At 43.9% G+C, this 12,717-nt stretch overlaps 1 protein-coding gene across 1 annotated transcript in view; it reads right to left on the bottom strand.

Moving 5' to 3' along the window:
* TBC1D9 (TBC1 domain family member 9) overlaps positions 1 to 12,717 on the bottom strand; it is a 120,934-nt gene that overhangs the window by 10,386 nt on the left and 97,831 nt on the right. Inside the window, exons 14-16 of the mRNA XM_015101508.3 lie at positions 8,807 to 8,905; positions 8,563 to 8,631; positions 3,915 to 4,155 (exon numbers count right to left, since the gene is read on the bottom strand). Of these exons, the coding sequence (XP_014956994.2) occupies positions 3,915 to 4,155; positions 8,563 to 8,631; positions 8,807 to 8,905 (409 nt within the window). The remainder of the gene's footprint in view (positions 1 to 3,914; positions 4,156 to 8,562; positions 8,632 to 8,806; positions 8,906 to 12,717) is intronic.

Here is a 12,717-nt window from a genome sequence, read left to right as displayed (position 1 = left end):
GGGTTTGACTAAGCACAAATAAATTATATATTTATGTTGATTCCTGTCACTTTCTACACATTGGTATTTTCATCCTGAACATGGTTGCCACAAGCAGATTTACCCCACAACAAACTGACCATAAGGTCACTTTGCCATAAAAGATAAAAATAATTACTGGTTGATGGTTACATTACACTGGAAAAACAGATATCAATTTTTGCAAATCCTTCAGCAAGCTAATCTAAGCCAGACTGTGTTTTCACCATTTTCAAGAAACTTATATACCCATCAGGGATCATAACCATTTCCTTTTCATGGGGCAGCAGGAACTTGATTCTCCTTTTGCCATCAATGTCTAATACTGAGTGATAAATTTGGTAAAGAGCCTGAGAGGAGAAGCTGTCCTACCCAAATTACTTAAAGAATTGATTATTAGTGCTCCTGAAGGTCACTGGGAATTAGCAGCCACATCTCGTGGCTCAGATGGTAAAGCATCTGTCTACAATGCGGGAGACCTGGGTTTGATCCCTGGGTCGGGAAGATCCCCTGGAGAAGAAAATGGCAATCCACTCCAGTACTATTGCTTGGAAAATCCCATGGACAGAGGAGCCTGGTAGGCTACAGTCCATGGGGTCGCAGAGAGTCGGACACGACTGAGCAACTTCACTTCACTTCTTTTATATCTGCCATAGCTTGGTAAACTTCTAGTTTTGATGAGTGAGAGGGATGACTATGCTCATCAAGTTCAGTTCAGTTGCTCAGTCACGTCCGACTCTTTATGACCCCAGGGACTGCAGCACGCCAGGCTTGCCTGTCCATCACCAACTCCTGAAGCTTGCTCAAACTCATGTCCATCAAGTCAGTTATGCCATCCAACCATCTCATCCTCTGTCTTTTCCAATGAGTCAGTTCTTCGTATCAGGTGGCCAAAGTATTGGAGCTTCAGCTTCAGCATCAGTCCTTCCAATGAATATTCAGAGTTGATTTCCTTTAGGATTGACTGTTTGGATCTCCCTGCAGTCCAAGGGACTCTCAAGAGTCTTCTCCAACATGACAGTTCAAAAGCATCAATTCTTCAGCATTCAGCTTTCTTTATGGTCCAACTTTTACATCCATACATGACTACTGGAAAAACCATAGCTTTGACTAGATGGACCGTTGCTGGCAAAGTAATGTCTCTGCTTTTTAATATGCTATCTAGGTTGATCATAGTTTTTTTCCCCAAGGAGCAAGCGTTTTTTAATTTCATGGCTGCAGTCACCATCTGCAGTGATTTTGGATCCCAAGAAAATAAAGTCTGTCACTGTTTCCACTGTTTCCCAATCTATTTGCCATGAAGTGATGGGACTGGATGCCATGCTCACCAAAGGATTTATAAACACTGACTTGTTGTCCTTTTCTAGTGCCGTGATTGTCAACTAAGTATTTTTATCTCTCATGTTAAAATGGCCTTATGGCCAATTAGTTGTACAGTGAAACTGGTTGCAGCAAAGATGTTTACAGCAAAAACTCCTTGACCCCTTTCTAATAAGTAGAATCTGTCTTTCTTTTCCTTCTCCTTATTTTGTCCAAAGGTCATTAAAAAAAAAAAATCTCCCTTTTGATAGATACCAATGATACTAAGCAGTTACTTTGGAACAAAAAAGATGATGAGAGGGTCAAAACGTCTCTAGCCTTGTCTAGATTGTTTCACTTTTTTATTTTATTTTGCTCACTTTTAAAAAACTTTATCTGTGGCAGATTCATGTTGATATATGGCAAAACCAATAAAATATTGTAAAGTAATTAGCCTCCAATTAAATAAATTTATGTTTAAAAAATTACAAAAAAATACTTTATTGCTTTTATATTTTTATTTTTTGGGCCATGTTGCATGGCATATGGGATCTTAGTTCCCTACCCAGCGACTGAACCTGCACCCTCTGCAATGGAGGCTTGGAGTCTCAACCACTGGACCACCGTGCAAATTCCCTTGGTCACTTTTTTAAAAAGCAGAATGTATTTATGCATTATTTGTGTAATTAAAAATCAACACCTCTTTCTTCCCTAAAAAAAAAGAAAAAAAAATCTGTTTGCTGTCCTTAAGCACAGAATAATGAAACAGGACGTGCCTCTGAGACAAACTTTGAATCCTGGGTCCAGCATGGACAAACTGCCTTTCAGTTCAATAACAGATATATTCTGACTTGCTAAAAATGAATGTTTCAGCATGTTGCTTAACTTTTCTGAGCCACTATCTCTTTAACTGAAAATGAGGGTATAAATAGTAAACACACAGATAATAAAGCATCATTGTAACTGCACAACCCTGCTTCCAGGGTGCTTGAGTTCAAACACCAACTTTGCAGTTGTGTGCCTTAGGTAAATTAAATGCACATAAAGTCTGAGAGCAAAGCCTGGTTGAGTAAGTACTGTATAAATGTTAGTTATCAACACTATTGTGTGCTTCTGTGCTCCTGCTCAGTCGTGTCTGACTCTTTGTGACCCCATGGACCTGCCAGGCTCCTCTGTCCATGGGATTCTCTAGGCAAGAACACTGGAGTGGGTTGCCATGCCCTCTTCCAGGGGATCTTCCTAACCCAGGGATCGAACCCATGTCTCCTGTGTCTCCTGCATTGGCAGGCAGATTCTTTACCACTGAGCCACCTGGGAAGTACAGATCAATACTATTATTACCTCAAAGGTCTGTTTGGATTAAGTGATAATGTACAAGTTCTAAAGCATGCTTAATAAAGGCTAGTTTCCTCCATGTAGCCCTTTTGAATGATCTATCTGAGAGCTTTCTACAAACAGTTTTTACTTATCTAAGGCGGCCTCACCTACTCCCCTTTGTTTTTTTAACAACCATCAGTTTCCTCTGGCCTTTAAGCCTTCCAAGTCATGATTCTTTATGATTTAGGGTGCGTTCTGGAATCACTGTTGGCTCAATACCTGATGCCTTCATCTTCCCTTGGGCGCATGTCACTTTCAAGTGCATGGATCAGGTCACAGAGTGTAGCACAATTAGAATTAAAAAGTTTTTCCTATTTAATTCTGGCAGCCCGACATAATGCCTGCTACATCCATAACCACATGTCAGGTGAAGCTCGACCACCACATAGCTTTTCTACTCAAATATTAATGCAACAAGCCCAGTGGAATATAGGGCAGTAAACAGGTCAGACAGCGAGGCTGACAGGCAGAAACCCGTGATGCTTGTCGGGTGCGGGTGTGTATTCTCAGGAATGGACACGTTTCCTCCCCACAAAATAGAGAGAAAAGATTTCCACTAGACTGCAGAGCTGTTCTTTTTTTTTTTTTTTAGCCTTTTATTAAATTATGAAATGTTTCATAAAATTTTATGAAATGTATCATATGTAGGATAAATATATGTTGGGACAAGTAAAAGCTATCCACATCCAAACATTTCTTCTTCCCTCATAAAGTTATCGTGGTCTGTGAACTTAGGGTTTAAGGTGATATCCTTGCAAATTCCATGACTAAGTATATTAACTAGTGCTGAAGACTATCTGTGGGCTGGTGGCTCAGATGGTGAAGAATCCACCAGCAATGTGGGAGACCCAGGTTTGATCCCTGGATTGGGAAGATCCCCTGAAGAAGGGCATGACAACCCGCTCCAGTATTCTTGCCTGGGAAATGCCTTGGACAGAGGAACCCGGCGGGTTACAGTCCATGGGGTCACAAAGAGCTGGATACGACTGAGAGACTAACTAATGTAGAAGGTAATGATTTAATCATACGATATATCCATTAACTAAAACAAATGTATAATCAGCTTGCAGACCTTAAAATGTGCTCCTCTGTCCTGTAAGCCCTGTATTCCGAGGAGAGCAGGGCTATGGTCCTGAGGGCAGCAAGGCAGACCACGCTGCTCCCCCGTCTCCCCCGATTTCCCCACCCAGACCCCCGAACTCATGCAATCGTGTCCTTACTCAGCCCCGAGACAAACTCTCGGAAGTTGATCAGAGAGTCTCCATTCTCATCTAATAACTGGAATAAGCGGGAGGCCAGCACGTCAGAGTGAGTTCCGCAGGCCCAGGGAAAGAGCAGCGCAAACATGCCCTTGAACTGCTCCAAGTCGATGCGATACTGCTCGAGGTAAGGCAGGCTGGGGTCATGCCGGTCCAGCGCATTGCTGCTCCCGCCCCAATAACAGCTGGTTAGATGTTCCGCCTGCAGAATTGAAGGACAAAGAAATGGCAGGCTGCATCTCACAGCAAATACTGGCAAGAAAGGCCTTCCTCAAATCTGGGAAAAGGCTTTAGGTCACCAGTCTGCATCTCCTGGGGCAGTGGTCTGGACCCAAGGGACCCTCGGCTTCTCTTTTACATTTATCTCCACCTGACCACCTCCCACCAATTCCATGGCAACCATCTCTGTGTTTATATCTGGCATGAAAAACCCGTTTCAATTACTGGAGTAGGTGAAGAAAGAAAGAACTTCCCCTTCAGCATTTTCTCCCCCACCGCTACTCCCACACTCACAAGCATTTTAAGGAGTAACTCCCATAAAGACAAACAAATATTCTGTTTTAAAAGAAATACCATAAAGACAAGTACTCTGTTTTAAAAGAAATACATAAGAGTGTTAACTTGAAGAGGATCTGTAATTCAGGCAGTCTGATCACCTCCTGTCCGCTGTGAGGATGGTACAGCCCAGAGGGTAAGTGGCTTCCACGAGTCAGCTAACCAGAATCATAGTCAAAGCAGAATCATAATGTGATTCTGGGTTTCCAAACTTCTAGTTTAGTGTCCTGTAAACCCCTGCCTCCTGGTCACCTAGATCACACAAATCTTACCCTGTATATGCGCTAAGTCGCTTCAGTCATGTCAGACTCTTTGCGACCCTGTGGACCATAGCCTGCCGGGCTCCTCTGTGCGTGGAATTCTTCACGCAACAATACTGGAGTGGGTTGCCATGCCCTCCTCCAGGGAATCTTCCCAATACAGGGATCAAACCCATGTCTCTTTCATCTGCTGTACTAGCAAGCTGGTTCTTTACCATTAGCACCACCTGGGAAGCCCAAAGATTATCCTAGTCATCCAGTCCTGAGGCTACAAGTATGCAGTCCCTCCTGTTTTATGCATCTGAAAATAGCGCCAGGAAAATTATGAGCAGGAACCACTAGGGTGGAGGAGGACAGAGATCCAGCTGAAGGCTTCCTGTTTCTGTCCTTGGAAACAAGGCAGCCTCTTTATTCAGGAGGTCATATTGATTCTGGCAGAAACACACGCCCATTCTAGGAAAACCACAAAGATGAAGCATCTAACAGAAACGCCAGTAAGAAGCCTCCAGTCTCCCTAGGTAGAGGTTTACAGTTAGCAATGAATGGTAGGCTGGGGAGACAGAGGGGCATCCAAAGGGAGACTTTATTTTTACTTTATTTCCTGCTGTACTGTCTATTTCAGTATAAGCATGTATAAACATTGCAATAGCAAAAAGCACTCTCATGCCAGATCGTTCCCCCTTGCCTAGGGGTTCTGAGAAGGAGGAGTCAGAGGTGAGTGTGCAGTACTTCAGTGTTGTTCTTATTTAGAACAGAGCAAAGAAGACCAGTGTCTTTGTCCTCATTGTTTACTGGGAACTGTAGCTAATAATCTGGCAAAGAGAGGAGTGGGAGTAGGCAAGAGAGGAGGAAGGAGAGGTGTCTCAGGGCAGCTTTGGGAGAATAAAGAAAGTGTGTCAGGTCCACTAGGCTTGGGGGCTGCACTCAAGTGCTGCTGGATGGTGGGGGGTTGGGTGGGGCGGAGTGGAGGAGCATGGTGATGGTGATGGGGTCGGGGGAGGGAGGCAGAGGCTGAGGTTCGAGGGGTGCCCCGGGTGGAGCTGTACTCCGATGTGATGCCCAGCAGCCCCGTGGGTGGGAACGAGTTAGTGATATGGCCCCACAGGAAGGGTCCCCTTTTACCTGAGCTCTATCAGTGGATAAAGGTTACCCAAAGCACTTCCTCCTACCTAAAGCACCCACGTTCCTCTGGAACCGGCCCCGAGTGTGGAGCAAGTACATTCATGGTGCTCACAGCCGTCAGGAACCAAGTCAAAGAGACCATGTCCCTCTCCTTTGCTGAGACTGCCTACTCCATCTGGGCACTAGGGACTTGAGACTGAAAAAGGACTAATTTAGAAAGAGTTCAAATAAGGCCCAGGGGCTGTGGATCACATTTTCTCCCAAACCTGCCTTAGGGTGGCAGTCTTTCACCTTTTTCTTTCAAGTTTAGCCCAAAGCCCAAGCAGAAAACTGTGGGAAACAAATGTCTCTTTCCTTTGTATCTGAAGGAAATCCCCCAGAAATTAACTTTATAAAAGACTGAAGAGTCTGGCAGTGTGTCTGACATGATAATACCTCAATAAATGTTCAGATGAACTGAAGCCAATGAAAAGTCTTCAAAAAAATACAATAAAGAGTCCTTATCTGAAGTCTTTGTCTTGGGTTGGCATCGCCGACTCAATGGACATGAGTTTGAGCAAACTTTGGGAGACAGTGAAGGACAGGGAAGCCTGGCGTCCTGCAGTCCACAGGATTGCAAAGAGCTGGACACGACTGAGTGGCTGAACCGAACTGAGTACCCGAGAATCCTTCCCATCCCTGACACCAATCGAGGACGTCAGGTTCTCTCTTGGGGCGCTCAGAAGACTTGGGGAACTCCTGTTTGTCAACACACCTGAGGGCAGGGTTTTGGAGTGTAAGGAAAGCTTTCTTCAGGCAATATCCTTGGTGTACAAACGACACACCTGGAACCTGGAGGTGCACAGACCGCAGAGGGCAGGGGCACCCAGGGAAGAAGATACGGCTTCAGTGATCTCAGGATCTTGGGCTTCTGCACAGCCAGCCCTGGTCTTGCTCTTCTGGTGTGCCCCAAGTCAGCCTCCTTTGAATGTCACAGCCCTCCCCATTGCCTCCAGCTGCCACTCCCCACTTCTTCGTAGTTGCCCTAAATCCTATTCCTACCTGTCTCCCACCCCAACTCTGTGAAGCAGATTTCTTTCAGTCCTCAATATCCTTTAAAAATCTGATCTCAATTGAACCATTGTATTTTTTTCTTTCAATCCACGTTGGATCATTGCATTTTTCCCTCTATATGAAATGAAGAGGGACTCCCTCCTTATGGAAAACCAACTTAACATGGAGCAATTAGGCACAGTGCTTTACATCCCTGAATAAAGCATGATTGAGACGGCACATGCTTAAGGCTGCACCATTAAGTGCTAAATGAAGCCTGCTGGAGGCGCTGTTGCCCACGCTGCTGGACTGCACAGAGCCTCCAGCAACCTCTCTGCGCCTGCCTCAGAAGCATGCAAAACTGAACTAGACTCAAAACGGATCACTGAACCACCTATGTATTCAACACACATGTATGGAACACCTATTGGGCAGGGACACGAAACTAGATACTAGAGAATCAGAGATAAATAAAACGGTGGTGCCTCCAGTAGCTAACAGGTAAGTGGGATATTAGCAAAAATATTCCCAGCTCTCACATTTTCTGTCTGACCCTAAGATCAACTAGTGTCCAACTCAGATCTTTATGTCTGCCCCCTTCTGTTCATTTCTGGAAATGAAAGGTTCTATAACAAAAAACTAGCCAATTAGAGATTGTGATAAAATTGGTACCTGCATAAGAGGCATCCTTTAAAAATTTTTCCTGGCAATTGTCACATTTTTACCTATGATGTTGGTAATGATAGTTAAAACAAAAGTGTTTTTTTTTTTTTCTCCTAGGAAAAAAACAATTCTACATTGCTTCATTTAATGATACTATTTCCTTATTGAGGATCAAGATTGGTGTGGGCTGACTTAGAAATACAAAAATCACAGAAATTTAAACAACTAGGCTTTCCCTTAGACATTCAAGCAGCTTTATTTTTATTCCAGCTACGTATCTCCTTTTAAGGGTGCTTGAATATAGATTAATAGAGGAAATTAAAATTTACAGTAGTTTCAGAAAGAATTTAAACTCGATTGCCATCATTCTGATGAGTATTATAAAGTAACACCCTATTTGCTTAAGTCCAAGGAAACAGTGAAAATACTACATGGAGTGGAAGAAGGCTAAAACATCAACTTAAATGAATTACATCTTTATTTTTCATACTAAGCACTCTATTTTTATACTCTTAACTCCATCTTCCTGTGTATGCCTGCTGACACTCATGCTACCCCTTCACAATTTAACAGAAAAATCTGGGAACTAACTGAATGATTAATGTGAACTCCTGGGCTTCCCTGGTGCCTCAGTGGTAAGGAAGTCGCCTGCCGATGCAGGAGACATGGGTTCAGTCCCTGGTCCAGGAAGATCCCACATGTCTCAGAGAAGCCAAGCCTGTGGACCACCACTACTGGGCCTGTGCTCTAGAGCCTGGGAAGTGCACCTACTGAAGTCCAAGTTCCTGAGAGCGTGTGCTCCACGAGAGACGCCAACGCAGAGGAAAGCCCATACTCCACCACGAGAGAGTGGCCCCACCAACTGCACCCAAAGCATAGCCCACAAAGCGATGAAGACCAGCGCAGCTGAAAATCATAAAAAAAAAAGGGAATTCTTTTACTCCCTTGGACGTACATGAGTTTTCTTTGAAACTCACCTTGAAAAGAGCATAAAGTTCTTCGAGTTCATCAATGGTAAAGGAAGTTTCGGTCACAATGGTTCGTACCTTATATAAAAAGAATAACACCGTGACTTTCACAAACTCAAAAATACCATAATGGGAAACTTCCCGATTGTTTTCTTTTCAATCCGCTTAGTCTGTCAAGCAGGAATTGGGAGTCTGGGGGAATACAAGGAAGGATGGGAACAGAAGGCCACATGCCATTTCTCAAAAGACTCACCACATTGCGTTTTGTAGTATCTTCCAACGTCTGGATCACCTTTAGTCTCTGTTTAAATCTCATCTGTTCAATCAAATCTGCCCGGATAGTTCCAAATTTCTGGAAAAAAAACCAATACTGGTATTTCTGAGAAATCTGCTGAAATACTTGGTGTCATGTCGATGGAGACAAATCCTGACACCATGAGAAATTTCTTGCCAAATGACAGGGCTCTGAGACTATACCATCATTTACTGTATGTCCTTTGTTTATTTTGAAGCCATTTAACAATCTTAAATAATAGAAAATTCTCATGCTTCTTAACATTGAAGTAAATCTCAAAGCCAAGTTAGTCTTTCTCAAATCAAAAGTTCATATGGAAAAAAAAAAAAAGTGAAAGTTGTTGCTCAGTTGTGTCTGACTCTTGGTGACTCCATGGGCTGCAGCCCGCCAGCTCCTCTGTCCATGGGATTCTCCATGCAAGAATACTGGAGTGGGTAGCCGTTCCCTTCTCCAGGGATCTTCCTGACCCACAGATTGAACCTGGGTCTCCTGCATGGCAGGCAGATTCTTTACCATCTGAATCACCAGGGAAGCCCAGTTCATAAGAAAGGAGAGGGTGAAGTAAGGCTATAGGGACCCTTTGTGGATGAAATAGTGCATTCAAGGAAGAACTTTCTTGACGGGAAGAAAGGAAGTGTATGAGGCTAACTACTCAGTTGGGAGGTTGTAGGAAATGTTGGAGTGTAGCTTCCTGTTCTGACCTCTAGTTCAATAGCATTTGTCTTTCGATGGCAGACACTCAGGACTAGCCACCTTTCCTAACCCAAGAAGCCTAACATTGCCTGAATGTTTGGGGTGTTAGCATTGGGGAGAAGTCTCAGAGAGGAAATGCATATGACTTCCCTCTACATTCCTTTGCTACCTCTTATAAATCTATAATGATTTCAAAATAAAAGTGGTTTTGGGGGATTTGTTTTGTTTCTGGAACTTATGGTATAACATTTTACAACAGAAAAAGATGAAGCAATCTGAAAAATAAGTGACAATCAGGGGCCTGAGAAACTCCCTTTGAGTTTAAGAATACTATTGGCATGTACAGAGAGCACTGAGGTTTGAAATTATGCTTGTCACACAGACTGGAAGTTGGCTCATCAATACCCATACATCTGTTCTCCCTGCATGTAGAGAATTCAAAATTTCAGCCAAGTACCCAGATGCTCAGCAAAAGACTACATTTCCCAGTGTCCCCTGCAGCTTCTTGTGCTGGGTGACTAGATTCTGGCCAATAAGATGTAAGTAGAAGTGATGTTGTTCAGTTACTCATTGTGACCCCATGGATTGCAGCACTCTAGGTTTCCTTGTCCTTCATTATCTCCCGGAGTTTGCTCTAACTCATGTCCATTGAGTCGATGATGCCATCCAACCACTTCATCCTCTGTCCCCCCGCTTCTCCTTCTGCCCTCAATCTTTTCCAGCATCAGGATCTTTTCCAATGAGTAAGCTCTTCAGTGCCCATTAAAGGGAAGAGACACACCCATCCTATCTCCTTCCTGTGTGGATAACTTTTCTCAAGAGTGGATAAGATGGGGAGGGAGGTGGGAAGGAGGTTCAAGAAGGGGGATACATATGTACACCTAAGGCTGATTTCATGTTGATGTTTGGCAGAAACTAACCCAATTCTATAAAGCGATTATCCTTCAGTTAAAAAATAAATTAAAAAAAAGAGTGGGTTAGAAAGAGCCTGGGTCCCTGATGCCACTGATGCTCCCTGATGCTCCACACCAGTCCTGAACTCCATAAGCAAACTCAAAGCAAGAGAAAATCGAATTTCTGTTTTAACTCTATTTGGGGGTCTATGGTTACAACAGCCGAACCTCTGTTCTAACAAACACAAGAGCTAAAACTCACAAACTGATTAAGTGCTCGGCATAAATTACGTGTTTTGCTTAAATTCCATTTACTCCCTTTCTCCTGGTTCTATTTATGCCGACTCCTTTTCTGTCTCCTGGGCACATCCTCTCTATCTTGAATCCCTGGGCAGCTCCGGGGCTCAATCTTTAGACCTCTACACGCCTACATCCTAGGGCTTCCCCTCATTGTCTACCACCTCTACTGTTCACACCCTGGTCCAAACCACTACTGTCTCTCTTAGAGGCTTAAAAAAAACACACAAGGTGACAGTTGAGAGTTAAGTTTGACTGGGTACAAAATGAGGGATATATATATATATATATATAGCCTGGGAGACAACATTTCAGATAGCTCTGAGAAACTGCTCCTAAGAGGTAGGGGGAAGGTCAGTATATTTGATTTCGGTGAAGGGAGAGTACATGCTATCAAGCATATTTTTTTTTTGCAGGAAGTTTCTGTTAGTCTCATAAAGGTGATAAAGTCACGTGGAGTAGACATCCCCGTGATGGAATTTACTGCTTTTCTAGATATGAGATGCACGAATTGGGCTTCTAAAATCAGCTCCTGAAAATATCTGACCTGTTTTGCTAGTTTCTCAGAGCACAGAGTGCCTCATTTCTGCTCTCCACCCTGAACTCCTTTCAAGTGTTGAAGGTCAGCAGCTGCAGCAGCTCACAATTTAATCCTTGTAGAGGCGGATGGCAAGCCTCTACGAGGATGTGTGTTCATGGGATTCTCCAGGCAAGAATACTGGAGTGGGTTGCCATTTCCTCCACCGGGGGATTTTCCTAACCCAGGGTTGAATGCACATCACCTGCATTGACAGGGAGATTTTTCTTTCTTTCTTTCTTTTTTTTTTTTTACCACTAAGCCACCTGGGAAGTGGTTTTAGAAATGGTCCTTCTAAAACCTGAGCCTTGACACTACTCCCTTGCTCACAACTCCAACGCTCTCACAGCTCACTCGGAGTCAAATTCTAAGTCTTACCAATGATTCCAAGCCCTATACCCCTCCCCCTCCCTCAGCTACCTCTCTGGTCAGCTGCCAACACCCTTTCCTCACTGCTGCAGGACAGTGGCCTCTTACTGCTCCTCGTGAACATTATGGCAGCTCCACTGCCAGCCAGGGCCTGTGCAGCAGCCTTCTCTGCCTGGAAATCATTTCCTTCGGACACAACTCGCTGGCTCCCCGAGGTCATTTGTGTCTCTGCTAGACGTCACTTCACAGACACATAAACCCAAGAGAAACAGCACGTGCCCACCCCTTTAACCTGCTGCGTTCTTTCTTACATGGCCTGCCTCTCACCCCTCACTATGAGGGCACAGACTGTGTCCTCCAGAATGGAGGACAGATACTGATTCTCACCAAGTGCTCAACAGGTATTTACTGGACACACTGAATCCTGGGGATAATTTCAGGAAGTGCTCTTCCTAGCTCCATTTCAGAGACGAGGGAACAGAAGCTTAACAAAAATCATCAACTTGCTCAAGTTCACGGAGCTGTGGTGGTAAAGCCCAGTTTGAACACAGGCTGTCTGATTCTAGAATTTGCACCCTTGGAAGAATCCCCAGGGGTTCATCTCCCTGACTTGCTGCAGAGAGCAGTCAGTGTTCAATAAGGCCTTGAGTTCCCAGATTCAGTGAGTAAAATATAGGAGATACAGGATGCCCAGTAAAACGTTTAACTCAGATAAACAAGAGTGATCATCATTTCAGTATGTCCCATGCAATGTCAGTCTTTTCTGTATCTTATCTGACAACAGCAGCAATGCCATCTCTCTACAGGCTGTCCCTGTCCCACATGGAGTACTCTGAACCACATAATTTATAATTTCCCCAAACTGGAGTCAACAGTGAAAAACCCTACCCTTCTAATGCTTTCTATTTCCATCTATTCAATGTGTTTTTCCTGTTTTGAATGGGAACTGCGTTTTGACTCAGGTGTTTCTTCCCGATAGTTAAGACAAGTGTACACTGACATCTTAGAATTTAGACCAGTTACTTAGAACTTTCATCACT

This window comes from Ovis aries, chromosome 17, assembly GCF_016772045.2.
Source record: "Ovis aries strain OAR_USU_Benz2616 breed Rambouillet chromosome 17, ARS-UI_Ramb_v3.0, whole genome shotgun sequence".
In the NCBI taxonomy this organism is placed as follows: Eukaryota; Metazoa; Chordata; class Mammalia; order Artiodactyla; family Bovidae; genus Ovis; species Ovis aries.
The sequence above is the reverse complement of the archived record's forward strand: the minus strand, read 5'-3'. Positions and strand labels throughout refer to the sequence as shown.